This window comes from Sceloporus occidentalis, unplaced genomic scaffold (assembly GCF_023333645.1).
Source record: "Sceloporus occidentalis isolate IW3139 unplaced genomic scaffold, rSceOcc1.0.p SCAF_16, whole genome shotgun sequence".
In the NCBI taxonomy this organism is placed as follows: Eukaryota; Metazoa; Chordata; class Lepidosauria; order Squamata; family Phrynosomatidae; genus Sceloporus; species Sceloporus occidentalis.
In genome coordinates, this window is record NW_028316996.1 from 15,182,849 (window position 1) to 15,203,124 (window position 20,276).

General features: G+C 38.2%; 1 protein-coding gene across 1 annotated transcript in view; it reads right to left on the bottom strand.

The window, feature by feature from the left end:
• Positions 1–2,936: 2,936 nt before the first annotated feature.
• The window catches only part of LOC149303071 (ras-specific guanine nucleotide-releasing factor 2-like), a 109,444-nt gene continuing 92,104 nt past the window's right edge, over positions 2,937–20,276 (bottom strand). Inside the window, exons 18-27 of the mRNA XM_089481795.1 lie at positions 14,442–14,548; positions 8,097–8,209; positions 7,926–7,986; positions 7,325–7,428; positions 6,127–6,211; positions 5,477–5,674; positions 4,845–4,924; positions 4,550–4,667; positions 3,513–3,581; positions 2,937–3,029 (exon numbers count right to left, since the gene is read on the bottom strand). Of these exons, the coding sequence (XP_089337921.1) occupies positions 2,937–3,029; positions 3,513–3,581; positions 4,550–4,667; positions 4,845–4,924; positions 5,477–5,674; positions 6,127–6,211; positions 7,325–7,428; positions 7,926–7,986; positions 8,097–8,209; positions 14,442–14,548 (1,028 nt within the window). The remainder of the gene's footprint in view (positions 3,030–3,512; positions 3,582–4,549; positions 4,668–4,844; positions 4,925–5,476; positions 5,675–6,126; positions 6,212–7,324; positions 7,429–7,925; positions 7,987–8,096; positions 8,210–14,441; positions 14,549–20,276) is intronic.

A 20,276-nucleotide genomic window follows, 5' to 3' on the forward strand; every position in this document is an offset into this window, starting at 1 on the left:
TATGCAAAATGTTTCAGTAGTTAGAAAGTTGTTGCAAGGCTTATTTGTTTAAGCACTGAATCTTCGTGCAAGATCACAGTTTAAATGAATACAGATACCTGAACAGAACACTATATAGAGCAATGGGATGACCTAACAAACGAGTGGCCCTTTTGCAATATAACTTAATATAACTTAGTACACTATATTCTGTTTTTTTTATGGGTGCTTCTTTTATATATGCGGGAAACATTCATCTCCTGTCCACCCGTGGATATATTGAGCTAAAAAGTCATTGTTGACACAGCCTCATTGCTGCACAGCTCACCTGTTACTACTGACTCACACTATTCTGGCACATATGTCGCTATGGAATTAATTCTAGGTGTTGATATAAATAAACTATTCGATAATGATATTAATAATGGTGAAGACGATACTTGTATAAATGACGAGTTCCATAAACTAAAAAAAAATAATCAAATAGGAAAGACACTGGATGTAGTCACAAAGTAAAGTTACGTTCAGGACAAAATTATACCAAGAGGATTAAGAAATCAACAGACTAAAATGCTTGCGATGGCAGCCATTACAAAAGATCGGTCAGCAGAAGGCAGAAGATGTCCCTGCTGCTGCAAAAAAGTCAGGACAGAAATGTATGTTCTAAAGGGCTTTGCTGCATGCCTTTTTAGGATGTACATATACCTCCAAAGGGGACTGAAGGGGTTAAACTGCTGATGTCTATGCTCTTCGTTTACCTGTTTGTATGTAATGTATCTTCAGTTCTTGAATAAATTCAATTAAACGTTTTTTTGGGGGGTCCCATTCTCCTCTGAGAAGCACCTTTACTCTGAGAACCAGATGTTGTAGCCAGCTTTCACTACAAGGAAGGTGATGACCACCAGAGAAATTCCGCTAGACCCCCGCTTCCTAATACTCCTTAAAGACAGTTCAAACCATCACCTGGGACACCGACAGATTCCCAGTTGGAACCCCATCATCTCCTACTTAACTTTACCACCACATGGGTAATAAACGTTATCTGAATTGTTTAACTAAAGGAAGGTTTTCTTCTAAATGGTGTGTTTGCTTTAAAGCTATATATTATATATCCAAGACTAGACATCATCATTGCCTGGAAATAGGAGCATCCATATTTAGCCTGTAATTGGGGGCTAAGCTATGCATCTGTGGTAAGGAAGAGCATGTTCCTGCTATTTTCAATTGAGCCCTACAGTTCATAAAAACATGGCACACATGGCAAGAGTCCTGCTAGGACCATAACTAAGGATTTTGGTACCTGGGGCAAGGTCAGAGGTCACATTTGCTTCCAGAATAGGAGATAAGAAAAATGAGGAGCAAGTACGTTGCTGTCAGAGAGCTTATGTGCGTTCCTCAACTTGCAGCACCCGGGACAGCAGCTCCTCTTGACCTATTGAAGTTATGACCTTGTGCTAGAATGAACATATGGTTTAGTGATGGGATATAAGTGTAAGACACGTATGTGACATTTATAGGAAAATACTGGGGATTAACAACAACTTTCAAATTCTTTACAAAAAATATAGGCATAAAAATATAAATAATAATAAATGGAATCAATTGATTGCAATTTTGCTTTGGTTGTTCTATAGGTCTATTTGAGTTGATGCATGTCTACCAATACATAGATATAGTCTGGACCTTTTCAAACTTCCCATACTTACTGACTCCATTCATCGGTTATCATACAACATGAACCACATATTCAATTAAACATTAAAAGGACAAAAATACATTCACTAACATGTTGGGAAATTTCGATTTAAGTGATAGGCTACCTCTGGTATCAGTGGATTGGGCTAAAACTGTCACCATTCTCAGCCAGCCAAAAATGATTTTTGCATTATCCTGGTTTTTGGGGTTTTTTTTTAATAGTTTAGATACTCCAGACTGAAAATATTCCATGAATACAGATATTCCTGGAATATATCCCAATATTTAGTTCACTGCTATATGGAAGATGCTCAGAAATGGAACATAATAACAAAATAAAGACAAGCAAGTCACATTTGAAAACAACTAACTTTACCAAGCAAAATAACTGGCAGATATTAAGTTATCAGTAGTAGATGCATTACAAAAAAGTAACAATAAGGTGAGCGATCTCCAGTGCTTAGAAATTCTGCATAAAATGAAAAGCGGAACACAAGACAATCCTTACTGTGCATGTCAACATAACATATACTCATTGGTGGAGAGGCTTGAAAACTATGAAAACATGTCTTCTCCTAATCTGCTAATGAGTGTGCGTCCGATATTTCACAATCTGATGTCAGTTATGCTTTTCTTTCAATAACAAAACCTTCTATCACGCTAGGTAACTAATATTATCCATAGTAATCTTCAACGCACCACATTTGTCACCTTCATGTCGACAGTCCAGAATTAGCAGGGAAGCTTCACATCACGGACATATCTCATATCTTTCTGATGGTTGTGAAAGAGAAACATATTATGACATGCAACTGAGAACTTGCATATATTTATTTTCCTGTATTTCTCAACACAAATCTCTTTAACCCCTAGGATCTGTACATACATTACATACATACATACATGGACTAAAAGCACGTGCAATCAACTGCTCTCAGGCTTTTGAACCCCAATTTAAGAGGGTAAAGCTTTCACAGTAAGGTCAGTATGAGTTTCTACTGATTCATTTTTTGTATAAAGCAGGTCCTCCTTTAGATGAGGGGTCTCTTGAAGCACAGGCACCTAGCCGTTATTCTAACTCCTTTGAGTTCTCTTCTTCATCCGAGCTTTAAAAGGCATTTCTGTGCACCTCGGGCACCGTATGCTGCCACTGAAAAGGAGGCATGGTCCTTCGCCGATGCTTAATGCTGGGCACGACATGCATAATTCCGTTTGGGAAGTCAAAGCAAAGTCTGGCCTCGAGTTACACACATTAAAAGTAGTCATGCTGGCAGTCTCGGTTCAATTCTTAAGGATAATTCGTACAAAGTATCTTCATCCAGAATTCGAGACTTGTCCAGAAGGAAGCGAGTGACCTGTTTTACCGGAAAACAAATAAAAAAACTGATGCAAATTTCTCTTAAGCAACGGAGATAAGTGACACAACACAAGCCATGTAGACTTCCTTATAGGTGCCATGTGACACAGAGCACATATGAGACATATAACACACAAGAACATCCTTCACAGATTTTACATGTAGAAATATATTCGTCATGGAACATGCAGCCGTCTCACTATGCTTTACATGGCATATAGATGAGTAAAAGGGTATGCTTGGGGGCGTTTATATAAGTGTGCAAAAGATATGTGACCGCAATGAGAGACACCAAAAAATATTGACACTTTTAAAAATAAATCTGGGTCCTTATTGACCTGTCAGAATCCAATCTATGAACCTTGACCAGGAAATATCTTCTATAGACCATTCAAACTCAACTCATCCAACATGATGGTGTTATAGTGCAGATAAATCAGGCTTTCATGACATTTGGAAAATAGAGTACAGTTAGAATTACCTTCGGCTGATGTTCTATGCGGTATGGGGTCTGCTGGAACTGGCGTATTTCTCTGATAATATGTGATATCTATTCAAAAGGAACAATCATATTAATACAAACTAACCAAACTTCATTCTAACAACATACAGTAAGAGAAAAGGAAAGAGAGTGTGTCTTTTTTTCTAATTTGTGCCGATTGATATAGGGAGAGAGATAAAAACAGCAATAGTTTTAGATATACACAATTTTATTTTGCCTTAAGTTAGAATACTTTATGCAGCGCTGAGGCACGCGGATTTCTTATGTTAATTAACAGCATCAAACCAGAAGGTACATTAGATGCTCTACATATCGGTGATGATAATGCCATCTGCTGTTGTGTGGAATTTGGATGGCTCCCAGAACACAAGAGGGCTGCTCAGGCCAATAATGCCTCAAACGCACAATGGGTTGGCATACTTGGGTTATTTTCTATCAAAAAAATATTATTTAGGTTAGTCACCACTGAAGTACTTGCTACATGATACAGAACAAAAAACTTACATTTACTGAAACGAAGTATGGGACAGATTGTGTGTCATATTTATTTAATATGTATCCACATTAAGTTTAGACATATATAGGCATATGTATTACATCAATAAAACATGAAAAAAGGAGTGGACCCCCCCAAATAAAGAAATACATTGAATAATAGAGACCTTTGTTTAGATAACAGGTACTTTATCTGAAAAGCAACGCAACTTAACTTTGCCTTTCACGGTCTCTGAAATGCATTAAGAAAACCAAACCCTGAAGAAGAAGGTCCAAGATGGCAGTAGGTTTTCTTCTAAGGTTTTACTATTCAGTATACAGGGACAGCTCAGGTCATTATGCAGGAGAAACTTACCATAGATGGTCCTCCAAAACAAATACTGAAGAAGACATGATCATTTTTTTTTTGCATAAGGTTCTCTAATACACATTTAAAGAAACAACAACCCCAAAAGGGACATATTAGCTTAAATAATCAGTCCTTTAAAACACAAGCAGTAATATTAGGATTTTTTTCTTACCATTCGCATCTTTGAAAAATTTACAAGGCCATCTTCTGTAAAGTTTGGCGTTCCTTCTTCAATAAACGCAAGGTCTGTTAAGTACATTCCGAGGTACGGCACTGAAGGCGGATTACAGCTGCACAGCATAAAGAACAAAAACCAAGACCATTTTAAATACATTTTTAATAATATATTTCATTCTTCTTTTCCAAATATCCCCTTGTGTATTCTTGGTAGAAAATTACAACTCACAGTCTGAAATATGTGACAGAGGCATTTGCAGCGCCCTTATCACGCATTGGGTAATACATACTTTTTCAGGGTCTCTCTGAGGTTTTTAAATCTCCCTTCAGATGAGACAGTCTTTTGGAGTTTGTCCATAAGTGCTTTAGTCTACAAGAATAAAGGAAACATAGGAATGTGTTATAAGCTACAATTAAATAATTGTCCTGGGTTTTGCAGGTTGGTAATTGGAGGGTAAATATCCACCACTCATCAACTGGAATTTTCACTAGTGGGATTTTACTATCAAGAAGGTATAATATTAAAGGGAATAGGTACAAGCCGTGAACAGCGCAATTTATCAGCTACGGTATATGATGAAGACGAAAGGGAAGAAGGGAAGAGTTGTATCAAGGAAGTACTCCTGAGGTTTGGAGGTTGTTGGCAACCAGTTGAAAGACTGGTAGAAAAGTATATTCTTAGAAGGCTAATCCAAAAGGAGTCAAATGGATACAAGCAGCATGGACTGAAGTCATTACAAGGCAGCTGAATTCTGTCTGTGCCATTAGGACCCTACCCTGTTCCGCCAGAGTGTAAAGGGGTGAGGGGGGGGCAAGAACAAATACTATGAAGAGTCCAGTAAAACTGGTGGAACTTTAGTTATTAGCCACAAGGAACTACCATGCCAAAACATACTTGCTACTCTTTGAACTACTTACGTACTTGTTTAGAGACCTTAGCCCATGTCTTCTTCAGTCTGTAAACTGCACTTCTGTTCAAGGCCGATGTGATCTCCAGAACCCCATTGTAGTTGTGCATGCAACGACAGATGTCCGCCACCACCACCCACTTCTCGATTGAACTAGCTCTTGATGCAACGTCAGGATGGCTCATGATTTCCGAGGCAACAAGGTTACTCATCTGAATAAGGCAATATTGTACCCATCAACAGCTGCTTTCCAATAGCACTGATATAACTTTGCATAATTACAGTAGAAATGACTGATATTCTGTAGATAAAAGCTTCATGGTCTGTGAATTATCAACATATTTTAATGGAAGAGAAGCCTCCCTACCAACAGATCCAGGCATTGGATAAAACTCATGGACTCATGATCAAACAAAGGTAATATTGTATTCTAAACGGAAATTTACACTGGTTATATATTCTGTTACCTCTACAATGATTACATATAGAAATATGCAGTGTAACATTTATTCATATTTTTTGGTGAAAAAAAATATGTATAAAATATAATATATAAATATCACATATAAATCTATATACGTTCTGCCAATTTGTTTTTGTATTCAAAATACCCCTATTTATTTTTGTATATAAATACCCTAAGCCATATACAGAAACTACTTACATCATTAAAATGTTGACTGGTTTTCATAATATACGGAGTCCTTCCTGTTTTATCGGTTTTCATCCATCCCTGGCCTAGGAACTCTCTGCAAGAAAAAGTGAATGAACCTTTCAGCAGATTCTTTCAACTGCGTAGTAACTTTCCACTTCTGAACATTTCTCATGTTTTCCTCTTTTCTCTCCACCATATTTCATTATGCTTTTAGAAAATAAACCAAATAGTAATATGCAAAACCTCTGGTTCATGTTCATGATGCTGATACAAGATGTTAAATTTCATTGTACTTGTAAAAGGGTAATCAGCAAGGGAAGTGATAAAAAATGAAAATGGATTTTCCTGAATCCTATTCTATGTTCATATCAAAGCAAGTTCACAATGAACTACTGGTTAGAACAGCGCAATGGACGGATATGAGAATAAGCCATCGGAACATTTCAGAGAGAAGTACTCTGGACAAAAGAATGGGGAACACATGGCTAATTATGTAAAGAGTCTCCCGGTTAACCTCTCGTTTACACCACGGACGCTCACGTTTAAATTCGAATACAGTTAAACTCTGTGGTCCCATGTTCATCTTAATTGCATATACTTAATTAACTTGACTCAATTAAACAGACTATTGAGGAACGGGGGAGGGGACCTGGTGTCTGGTAACATATATATGAATACATCATATGCATCAGCCGTGACTGCACATTTGCATTTGGATGTCGCAGCATATAAGATCCATTTCTAGCATATCTATAGAAGCCAACAGGGTGGACAGAAAACACGAATCCTCATATCCTTAATGAACCCGACCCTCCAATGTGACCAAGATTTTCGCAACTTATGAATGAGTACATTCAACTTATGAATGAATACATTACAATTAGTGGTGAATATTTTATTACGTATTATTGCCTTTGTTTGAGTGATGCCGAAATGATCAATGGTCTTCCCAACAAATTGACTTGGTCCAAAAAAATCCTGGATACATTTACTAAGAGGCTTAAATGGTCAGATAAAACGGCAAGGTTAACCAGGGCTGGTACCCGATCTATTGAAGAAATATAGAACTCCCATTGGTTTTGAAACTCAGAGCAACATGGGTGCCATACTATTCCCGCAACGCTAGCTACTGAGTTAAGTCCATATAGCATTAATAGAGCTCACCTCTGTCTTAAGCTACAGGCATGCAGAAGCACATTTTACTTACTGGTATGGGATGCTTCTAAACACTATATGATCTAAGAGAGTTATCTGCTCAGCCAACTCCATTGCGGACAATGTTTCCAGACACCCAGATCTGGGACTCTCTGACTGAAAAATAAAACATGTTAAAAATTAAAACAATTCTCAATTATGCCCATAGAAATACGTTTATAGAAATTCTACTTGGTTAAGTATTAAATGAAAGTTATAAAAATGAAGGGGCCATGTTTTAGGAATAATTTCCCAAACTGCCAATTTGATTCATACAATCTCAAACAAGGATAAACAGACGTACCTTAGTAGTTACAATAAATAATTGATCATTTTTTAAAGCTCAAATTACAGAGGTGTTCTCATTACCGGTTTAGTATATTAAGTGGCATAGTTACTTCTGGTGCTGCCCCAGTACTCCATGTCATAAAGATGCATAGAGCCTTTTAATGCATGCTACGGCTCAGCAAAGTCCTCCATAGTGTAAACGGGTAGGATCAGAGAGCTCGCTTTTAGCCGCACATTAAGCATGTATTAGTTATTTTTATGGCAGCTTATAGATTGTCATATGAATTTTGATTGCCAAGGGTAAAACTGTGTCTATGTCAACTCACCATGCTTATGATGTCTTCCATCGTCAAGTTACTGTCTTCTTGCTCATCTTGAGAAAGGGCACTAGAAAGGAAACAAACTGATCATATTTTTTTGTATCTCAACCAAAAAATTTAGCATAAAAAATGAAATACATCTCAGCCACATGCAACAGAAAAACACTCCCTATTTACCTTAGAATATTGGTCGCTGCTTTTCTCTCCTGTGGTAATAAATCTGGGTCGCGCAAAACATCGTCCAGCAAGTTCACCACACACATCTTTACCTCTTGGTTTAATTCAAAATCCTTTTGAAAAAACATCAGAAAAATCTAAAATAGGCTATGTGTTATCAGGTAATTACATTACTTTACATATCATGTACTTCTAAGAGCACTATAGAAACATACAAACATAGGAATTCATGGCAGATAAGAACAACTCGCTCATCTAGCATGCCCATTTACTCCTGCCGTAAAAAACTTTATATTCAGGATAGCCTTTTGCATTTTTAAACTTACTCTCTGTATTAACAACTACCGCTTCTGCTGGGAGGCTGTTCCAATTATCTGCCACTCACAACATTTATTGCATATCATCTGGACTTCTAACACTTATTCGACCATGATGTTTTTTATACTGGAAATATGTGTCTACATTATATTTATCAATGATTTGGACTTCAACATCTGGCACTCCTCTTTATAATAATAAATGCATTGATAATAATACATTTATAAATGCATATATAATAAATGCATTTATTAAAACCAACTATAACTCCAATTTCTAATATTAATTTAAATGCTTGCCTCATGGAAGCTAAGACTGGTGGCAGCCTGTGGCAGAGCCAGAATTATCAGTAATAATAACTTAATGGAGAGAACTAATAGAAATCATCCATCCATGCAGTCTAGCTCTGTGTTTGGCAATAGCTTTATCCGCGTATGATTTTCTAGATATAATGGCGTACAGCTGTGCAGCGTACCCGGAATGCAGAAATACTGACAATAGTTACTAATGATTTTCATTGTCTGCACATCCAGCCTCCCACTAAACTTACACGTTTTCTGAAACACTAATGGACATGCTCTTCTTTTCTCACTTTTTTCCGGGCAATGTTGGCCTGAATAATGATTCCTTTGCGGAGATACACAAGAGTATTAATTAACACCTGTTCTGGATCCTCACCTCAATAGTAACATGTGGAGCGGGGCACTTGCTCACCCTATTCTCCAAACGCTCCACCCCAGGGACCCCAAATAAACAAAATAACAAACCGTAAATCACCGTTTCACTCTGCATCTCCCTGGGGCTAATCAGGGTTATGTTCCCTGCAATATTGGGGAGCCATATACACAGCTATACAGATACCTATATATATATGTATTTACATAACACATGCTGCAAGAACTTAACAGTATAATAACGAGGAGGTATATAAGTATATAACTGCACTTGTGTACGGAGTCTGGGACATTAGTGTGATGAACGAGAATAGTGAGACTGACGAAACGCCTACCTACAAGATCTGAGGTGTGCCATGATCTTGATGGTCGGTACGCCAAAAAGAGGGCATACCCAAGTAATGAGAATTAATATAAGGAGAGGGTGGGTGGGGGAAATGCGTGACCCTGACTCAACGCATAGCACCTGAGGGTGAGCTGTAGGGGGTTAAGTAGTACCCCAGACTCCGCCCACAAATACGGCCATTGCCATAGCCTCTAACTTATACATAACTGTACTTACAGCTTGTTACTGTTGTGTACTTTATGCTTATAGTTTATGCTATAGAACAGCTGTAGGATTGTATATCTTGCAATTCAAGTGGTTGTTTAAAAGCATTTAATGTCCTTCTACAGTCATAACTTTTGTTCTGTGCTTATTCAATACAATAAGCCTGCAAATGTTCTTACAATGCATGTTATGTTTAATGTATATTCTGGTTTTATTGCAAATAAACAATACGAGAAGTAGAAACATACCTGTAGTACCGAATATGCCAAGTCTGGGATCATGGAGATGTGTATACTTTATGTCAGTTTAATAAATTCTCAATTCTCATTTCACACAATATTGGGATCACCATTCATAATATGAATTAGTGCTGAGTGAGCATTCTTTTCCCCTCTATGCTTGTTTCAAGGCGTTACGTATTGAATATTATTGATATACCTAACTTTCTGTTTTATGGTATTTTTATTCTGACAAAAGCAAACTAGCCAGGCTGTTAAAAATACAGGAAAACAAAGTTTTACATCAAGCTGTTGAAATCAACTTAGAATTTAGTTCTAAAAATGTCCACTAGGTGGCACCAGGTTCAAAGAAAATGTGCTTTTATCCATCAAACATTAAACAGGAGGCTCGAGACATATTGAGACATCAGTTACTCTTACATTAGACAATGGTTATAAGAATGTACATTTTTTGTCACATTCACATATAATCTTTATATTCAGGCATGTATAAATTAATTTTTATTTCCGATTTCAATATTGGAATTACATGGCATATACACGCAGAATACATTTTCCTAGCAATTAATCTATTCTAATGATCATTTTTTAGCCATGGGACAATGTTACTGACATTAGTGAGCTGAATGAAATGTGTCTTTCTGTTTTAATATATCATTGTAACTTCACCTACAAGCAGGTGTTTTCATTACACCTCTCAACGAAATTATTATTTTTATTACAATATCACGATATTTTACAAAATTCTACATTTATAGGTTTTTAGTATAACTAAATGTATTTATTAAAATGTGCCTTTTATTAATCAGTGTAATTGTTCTGGAAATAACGTTTACAAAAAAGGAAACTGTGATCTGTGTCTCAATGTGGCAAAACTATCATGAGCTTATCAAATTGATATTATTCATTAATAAATGCATTTATTAAAACCACCTATACTTTGTGATTTCTGTTTGTCAATCACTGCCAATCAGAGCCAGCATTAGGAGTAATAATAACTTAATGAGGAGAAATAATAGAAATCAGATGCAAGCCATGCAGTCTTGCTCTGTGTTTGCTTTATCCGCGTATGATTTTCTAGATATAATGGCGTACAGCTGTGCGACGTACCCTGAAGGCAGAGATACTGACAATAGTTACTAATGATTTTCATTGTCTGCACATCCAGCCTCCCACTAAACGTACATTTTTTTTTTTCTAAAAGATTGCACGCTAATGGACATGTTTTCTTTTCCGGAAAATGTTGGACTAAATGAATAAAGATTCATTTGCTGAGAAACACAAGGGTTCCATTAAATTAAATGGTTGTAGTAAACTATTTGCTTGTATTGAAGCATAACACACTGTGGTTTTCGTGGAAAATCCAACTGACATAGCTATTCCCCAAGAGAAAAGAAATCATTAAAAAATAAACAGGTCAAGTGCTGCTTTTTTTAACATTTCAGATGGGTTTTTTTTGCCTTTTTAAGTGATTTTTTAACTCTTTAAGGGATTTTTTGATGGGATACATGGGGGATAACACTATAAGGCTTCTACGTCCATACGGCTGAAAACAAATACTCCATGTTCTCTAGTTCTGAATTAGCCAGGTCTGAGATAACTAAATAAAACATTTAAAAACAGACAAATATAGCTTTTTACAGTTTAAAGTCATGTCAGCTAAAGACTAAAAGCTAAGACAAGCTCAAAGGTTTGAGTCTTTACATCACGAAAAAAAGGACAGACTAGATGGGACAAATGGGTGTTCTGTGACTTTAAAGTCTATGCTTTTATGTTTCTATGATAAATATTCCTCAATTTTGTATATTAGATACAACAGATAGTGTGTGATTTTTAAGCACCTTTGGGGAGATATGTTTTGAGGGATATACTAAAAACCAAGTAGGAAAAGAAGAGCTGGCGGTTCAGTTGATGTTCATTTTGGATTAGTTTGGCATCCTGATGTAAGTAAATACATTACCGTGTCATTCTGGCTAGACAGCTGACTGAGCATGAAGGAAACTGACTTATTTATTATTTTTCAATATCACACTAAATACTTTAGTCTGCATGTTGGGAGGGTGTTTGAATGAGTATGCGCCATTGAGGGAATTAATCTGTGAATTAATGAGTATATGAATGAATGAGTGTGTGTGTGATAGCATGGATGTGTAAGTTCTGGAACCTAGGCATGATGTGACTGTGATTGCTGTTAGCAATCACACTCCTATCATGTCAAGTCAGCCAGTACATGCTGAAACCTAGCTAGCTGCCACCCTTGTGTATTGATGCTGCCAGCAGTATGGGGTCTGCACATCACTTACAGCCACCCTGTACCAGCATGTACTGGCTGATTTGGAATGATAGGAGTGTGATTGCTAACAGCAATCACAGTCCCATCATGCCTAGGTTCCAGCATTTACTGGTTGGATGTGTAAGTGCTGGAACCTAGGCATGATGGGACTTTGATTGCTGTTAGCAATCACACTCCTATCATGCCAAGTCAGCCAGTACATGCTGAAACCTAGCTAGCTGCCCCCCTTGTGTATTGATGCTGCCAGCAGTATGGGGTCTACACATCACTTACAGCCACCCTGTGCCAGCATGTACTGGCTGACCTGGCATGATAGAAGTGTGATTGCTAACAGCACAGTCCCATCATGCCTATGTACCAGCATTTACTTTTTGCCTGGGTATGATAGGAGTGTGATTGTTGTGTGGGCAGTGTGGACGCCAGGGCAGGCTTTGGGGTGTGCAACCTGTGATCTATGCCTGTAACTTAGGGGTTTTTAAATATACCTTTTAATGACGTGTTTTTATGTGAATTCCAATTGATCTGTACCTGCAAAGCTGGGTTTTTGTGTTATTCTGTAGATACATATCTATATATATCCATACATTATTTATGTATACCTGCAAATACAGTGTTTGTATGTCTTCTTCAGTTGATTAATACCTGCAATGTATTTATTTGATCTATACTTGCAATGCTACGTTTCATATACTATTGTATACCTGCAAATACAGGATTTGTATGTCTGATTCTGTTTATTTGATATATATATACCTTCAGTGCTGAGATCACAAGTGAATTTCAGTTGATCTATACATGCAAAGCTTGGTTTGTGTGTTAATGTGTTGATCTATACCTGCTATCGGCAACTGGGGCTAATATTATTATATATGGGCAGCAGGGGCATCAATACACAAGGGGCAAAAACACTTAAGGGGGGTATAAACGACAATGCAGTGTGAAAAATCCATCCTGATGTAGACGTCTGTGACGTAGATTGTGTCCTGCTGTTTGTGTGTTTTTGGTTATCAGTGTAGCAGAGCCTGTCCTAGGGTGTGTGTGTTTGGGTGTCAGTGTGTCAGAGCCTGTCCTGATGTGTGTGGGTGTCTGTGTGGCAGAGCCTGTTCTTGTGTGTGTGTGTGTGTTTGGCTGTCGGTGTGGCAGAGCCTGTCCTGGTGTGTGTGTCTGGGTGTCGGTGTGACAGAGCCTGTGTTGGTGTGTGTGTTTGGTCATCTGTTTCCTGGCACTTAACTTACAGTAGGAATTATTTAATTTATATTCATCCAGAGATAAAATGCCCTCCTGAAGTTGTAGTCACTTCAGGGGACAAAACGTTCAAGGCCCTGAAATCATTTAGTGGAAAAGTTATTTATTGTGTTACAATATTTATTTCAAGGATTAGTCGCACTCAATTGTGGCTTCAGGCTTCCCATGTTGAATGATCAAGTATTATTTTAGCCCAATAACAAAAGTATAATTCCATAGCACATTACTTTTGGAAATTATGAATGCCCCCCCAGTTTGACTGTGGTATCTTGTGTGCCCCCCCCCCATATATTGTTTCTAGAGTCGCCACTGGTTAGAGGTGACTCTGGAATCTGCTATATCCCTTTCTACCTCCATCAGTGAAATAGCCAAGACCTGTGACTGTAAACCTGTTGCTTTTATGCATTCAAACCTCATCCAATCCAGTTTTTTTTAGCTTTTTTATGGATACTTGAGTCTGGGTCCCAATGCAGTTCACTACATGCAGATTTGTGCAGTCATTCTCTAGTCATTGAGATTTAGAAAATAAGACTTCTCCAAAAAGCAAATTTACGCACACATTCTGTAGCACTCCCATTGGAATTCCCACTGAAATCAATAGGAGTTGAAGGTCAAGCCCATATCTGGTATGGTTGAACTGCAGTATTCAGCTATCTCTACCCCTAGTTCTACTGAGCGTGCAGAGGAAACGTACTTAAGTATGCTTCCTGCCTTCAGTAGAGGCAGATCGGGAGATGAGGAGATTGAGACAACAGTCTCTTTTTCAAGCATCCAATTACATTTTTTATGAAAATGGGGCAAAAGTGATCTGCTTAAAAGAAGTTTATGGGAATTTGAATTTGTCCTTTTATCAATTAAGTATCCTAGTTAGCATAAGAAGCAATGCCATAAATCATAATATGAATAGGAATCTATACAAGGTTTTGAGGGGAGAGAATTGTTCTTGTGCTGCTTTTCTACCTACATCAGCATCAATCATGAGTTCAGACACTCTCTGTAACAAGGTTGTGACATTCTCATAAATACCTGTGAATGTTTCGACACCCAGTGACGCAGAACATTTAAGACTCTATTTGTGGCTGCCCTGCGTATGACGAACTCTCTGTCACACATCCTCTCCATGTTGTTAAAACCTGCAAATCATAAGGAGAAAATTGAACGAGCAGAACATGAGAACATCAGAGTAACGTTAAAGGAAATACTATAGTCATATCACAAATCTTGAAGGTATTCATAGCTCAGTCATAAAAGCTCAATATGATCAGGATTATTAACAAAATCCCACAGAAATTTACAGAGGCTCCCATGTTAAGGCCGCAGGTTTCCATTAGCTTTATATTAATTGGAAAAAGAATAGTAGAAAACTTAATTCAGAAACAAATACGAGAACTTAAGAAATGAAGGCAGCACATTGGAAGAGACGGAACCATGGTAAAAAGTCAATGTTCATCATAATTAGGTTTCAACTGAGAAAAATGGTATGGACTTGAAGTAACCAATTCTATAATTCACAAAAAGGATGATACGTTGTTGTGTGATTAGCGATTTTATTTAAATTAAAACAAATCCTGGACAGAATACAGGCTTTATCCTTTATATTTTACCAATATAATGTATGTTAACCCTAAGATAGGTATCTATGAAGAACTTAACTTGCCCTGGAAAAAAACGGTTGCGCTAGTTAAAGAGTAAGTCATGTATAGTATAGTCACCTACATGTTACTATAAAAATATCTTTGGTATCTGACAGAGGAAAATATGAGGCGTCTGGTGCTCAAGGGATTAAAGTCTCCTTACCTTCCCTTCTACCGGTATATATATATACATACACACAGATATACATATACTTGAAGTGTGTCACATGTTTAGACATATCATTATGATGCCAGTAGCATGTTTGGCACCTATCATGTTAACAGTACATTACGGGCAATTTGTTTTTGCCTTCACCTCCCTGAGAAACGAAAATAGAACATAAACAATCAAGCACAAAAGACGAGGTTGGCCTGTCGGACATGCAAATGGCACAAGGAAGATGTCATGTAAACTACCAGAGATCATAACTCTTCTGCGCTAATCATTACTGCTTTGAAGAGTAGTGTTAAGCTGATATGTACTCAAACATACCCCAGACGATGTTCTTAATTATAATGTACTGTATATAGAAATGATAGTCTTTAGGGCTAACCTTATATTACAGATGACATCTCTATAGCTTGGTAACTTCATACAATGAGAATAGTAAACCTTTGTAAATGACACAAGCCTATTTATCCTATATACCTCACTGGCCCATGCAACTAATGATTTGGTTATGTCATGGATGGGCGAGATATTTTAAGTGATCCCAAAAAGTTTTAGGGGCGCAAAGTTCCCCTCATCTTATTGTATAATATTAGTTTGAGATTGTCTGTGGATATGTTTTGGTCTTCATATGGTCTACGCACTAATGTGCATATTATGGCTGGAGTGTCCCTTTAGTAAGAGCTTAAAGGTTTAGCAGTAGGTTAATGGCACACTATATTGTCAGTTTTTAACATTTTGAAACAAAAGTTTATAAGTTTTTGCCCACTCATGAATACGTCACTTGATGAGTGGAACTATGTTAACTTCATACACAGATGATGGTAGTGGTGCTGTTCATCACATTACTATATTGTGAGGGGCACGATGTAGAACTGTAACGTAGTCTCTAATGAAGATCTCTAGTGAACAAGTCTCAACTTACTTGCCATCTACAAAGTAAAATAAATGCGGTCTGCGGGAAAAAAAGTATGGTTGCCCCAGGAAAGTAGTTTTACTAATTTAACTGAAAACTTTAAAATGACTGCTGGCAGTGTCACAAATCATCAGCGTTATCATTAATGTGCCTAATAATAGACCATGGAAATATGTAATGTATTGTTGGGGGCATTACCCAAAATACCTTACTAGAAAGGAAATGTAAACAAATGGTGTAATTCTGTTGATAAACATTGTCATGCCTTTTATTACCGTATTACTGCAATACCCTAATTAAACATTAAATCCTTGTGAAAGTATGGGTATTTAATTGGATACTTCTCTGTTTGCAAATGTTTACATTGTTTCTTACAGCAATGATCATCACAGTGTGAGTAAGGCTGGACTAGGAATAAAAACAGCACTGTGGCCTCCCTGTAGAATCATAGCCATCTGTACAGTATATACATACTGTACAATGTATTATATATATTATATATTATATATATATATAACACCATTGTAACGGGTTCTCCAAGAGAAACTCCCAGAGATCACCCAGTATCCTCCTGTTGTCCCCGGAATAACTTCCAGCACCAGCCAGCATGCACACCTTGGAACCCTGCTATGTGTACTCAATCCTATTGATGGGATTAATTAAACAATGGAGTTCCTGCCTGTGCTATCTTTGTTTGACAGCCAGGCTGGAGCCATCTCTGAGTACCTTGGGGCCCTGTATGACAGGTTATTCTGTCACAACCATCATGCCCCCACCACTACCTACATTACACCCCACAACCTCTGACGCTCACCCTGGCCATGCTTTGTCACACTGACCTCTGAGTCTTGATGATGCAGACTCATGCACTGACCACTCTCAGCCACCCTGATGTACATCCAAATGCACTGACCACTCTCAGCCACATTAACGCACACTCAGCGTGTTAAACAGACATACACATCTCTTCTCCTCCCCCACATCAAACATCTTAATAGCTCCAGACATGGGGGGCCACATCATATTACAGGAAAGTTTACTGGTTTCTCTGTAGCCCAGTGTGGTCATAAGAAACCAGAGAAGACACAGAACTTTTCATGTCTACATTGTTCAGCAGAGTAGCAGGCTCTGCATTAATTCATTAGTAGCAACAGGTATTTATCCTGCACTCTCAAACATAATATTTTTGCTGTCCCGTTCACATTCCTCTAATCAGATTTGTAGCTCTTTGCCTTTTTTCTAGCATTTAATGTGGCAGATGTGGTATTTTTTAACATTCCTTGGAAAAAGTGGAGCGAGAGCTGGCAACATCTGAAGGCATCTGAAGAGCCAACATTTGGCAATTAGCTTCAGAGTGTCACAAGGTGTCCACATGAGAGAAGCGATGGATGTCTGTCCTGCAAAAGCATAGACCTCCATCGATTTTATAGCTGCCAGGTATGGTTGGGGAGATCAGAGAATCTCCTCAATAAGCCCAAACTCTAGATGCCAATCATGTAGCTTTGAGAGTAACTCATTTTAAGCAGCAGTCTTATTTCTTTAGAATGAATCAGAGGCACTCTTAGCCACCGCGTAGGCTCAAATTAGTGTAAAATTAAAATTCATGGCCCATAGACAGCGGTGTGAACTAATTCTAAATGTGAAAGTATGAGACATAAGAAACACTGTGGCCATGTACAGTGTAACCTTATATGTATAAGTGTGGTCAGCTTTTACAACTGAAGGCCCACTTAAGCTGCTAAGTCATAATGAACATTATCGGTGCATTAAGCCGCCTTCAATTGTTGTACAGTATTCAAGAACCTCAACTATAAACAAGCGTTATTGATTTTTTTCATGCTAATGTTCCTATGAGACTGATGTCTATATATGTACTATTTTAATGACTGTGAGCTTTTGCTGTGATGGTGGAGATTTACTATAATGTAAGAAAATATACCTAGGATCAATAATGCTATTCCAGTAAACAACCCCACTTAACATGTAAACACTTTTAAGAACAAGAGAGGAAACCCAGTTAACAATGTCTAGCACACCATGTAAACAATAATTTTTTTATTTAAATCCAATCGATTTTAAATACTTTAGGGTGATTTATAAAGGTTCTGCAAGTGTATAATAGGCAGAATGCTGAAATTGCAATAGTGGCATAATGTTATATTGCAAAGAATTAGCAACAAAATGCCATTTAGCTACAGAATATACACATAAAACTACTTAAAATAATACAATAGTGTCTCAGGAGTAAATCTCAAATTTCTATAGTCTATAATTCTTATAAACCTAAAAAAAGGATAATATAAAAAAATGTTAACTATAATTTTTGCACATTAATTTGCTCTAAGGACCAATTGTAGCAAAGGAAAGTTAAATTTAAGTTAAATCAATGTCTTTATATTTTGCATGATTAGTGTTCAATTACATAAATTGTGTACCATAGCCAATTACAAAGAGCCTAAGGCTGGTTTATGAAGTAGGTGTATAAACTTAATCAAAAAATGACAATGCGTATATAGCAATCATTAAAGTAAATTGACTCCAGCAGAAAGAATAAATAAAATCACACTGGAAAAAAATTTACCTAAGGGATTTCTACCTTCATTTAGTAAATTATAAAAGATGTAGGATTTCCACTCTTGCTGTTACCATTAGTAAGATGGTAACCCCATCCAACATTTTATAAATACCGTATTTGCTTGATTATAAGACGAGGCAAATGCGGTAGTACCTAAATCAACCAGTGGACCTAAAGCGCGAGGATAATCCCTGATACAGTGGCGTCGCTACAGGGGGCAAGGGGGGCCATTGCCCCCCCTAGGTTATTCCTTGCCCCCCCTGTTGCCCCCCCACCGAATTTGGAACCATCCAGCGGATTGCCTAGGACAGTCCCGCAATGGGACTTTAAGTCCTGGGCAGCCTGAAACGCTTTTTTTTTTTTTTTGGATGCGGAGGAGAGAGAGGAGCGCCTGGCAACCACTCGGCCCCCCTCACTCTCCTCCACGAGGCCTCTACCTCCGCCGCAGTGCCGGCGTTTCATACTGAGCGCCGGTATATGACATCATATCCGGCGCTCAGGAGTGAAGACAGAAGCCTCGTTCTCCCGCCGCAGGACTTTAAAGGTGAGTGAAATACAAAGGGGGTGAGTAGGGAAAGAGGAGGGAGAAGGGGTAGAATGTGATAAGGGAGGGAGAAGGGGTAGAAAGTGATAAGGGAGGGAGAAGGGGTAGAATGTGATAAGGGAGGCAGAAGGGGTAGAAAGAGATAAGGGAGGCAGAAGGGGTAGAATGTGATAAGGGAGGCAGAAGGGGTAGAATGTGATAAGGGAGGCAGAAAGGGTAGAAAGTGATAAGGGAGGGAGAGGGGGTACATGTTAATGAGTGAGTATGAATTAATGTGTGGATGCATTGTGTGAATGCGTGAGAGTATGCATTAATGTGTGAGTGAATTGTCTGAATGAGGGAGAGCATGAGTTAATATGTGGATGAATTGTCTGAATGAGGGAGAGCATGAGTTAATATGTGAATTGTCTGAATGAGGAGAGCATGAGTTAATATGTGGATGAATTGTCTGAATGAGGGAGAGCATGCGTTACTATGTGGATGAATTGTCTGAATGAGCGAGAGCATGAGTTAATATGTGGATGAATAGTCTGAATGAGGGAGAGCATGAGTTAATGAGTATGTGTGTATCATAGATGTGTAATTGTGGAAGGGCAAAGATGGCACTCACCGGGGAATTCTCTCTGACAGCCGGGGAAGGACTGCGCGATGGACGCAGACAACCCCCGCTGCTAGCCACGCCTCCTTCTGGCTGCAGCGGAAGTCTACACGCTGCCCGGACAACACACCGGAAGTCAGAAGCACCGGTAAGTTTTTTGGTTTTTTGGGGGGGGGGTGTTAAATGGGGGGCATAAGGCATTTCTGTAGGCAGAGTGCTCTATGAAATGCCTTTTAACCCCCTTAATGCCACTCTGCCTCCAGAAATGCCTTTTAACCCTCTATACGCCACTCTGCCTCCTGAAATGCCTAATACCTCCTATATGCCACTCTGCCCCATAATATGCCTTTTAACCCCCTAAATGCCAGAGTGGCATATAGGGGTATAAGGCATGTCTGGAGGCAGAATGGCACATAGGGGGTCAA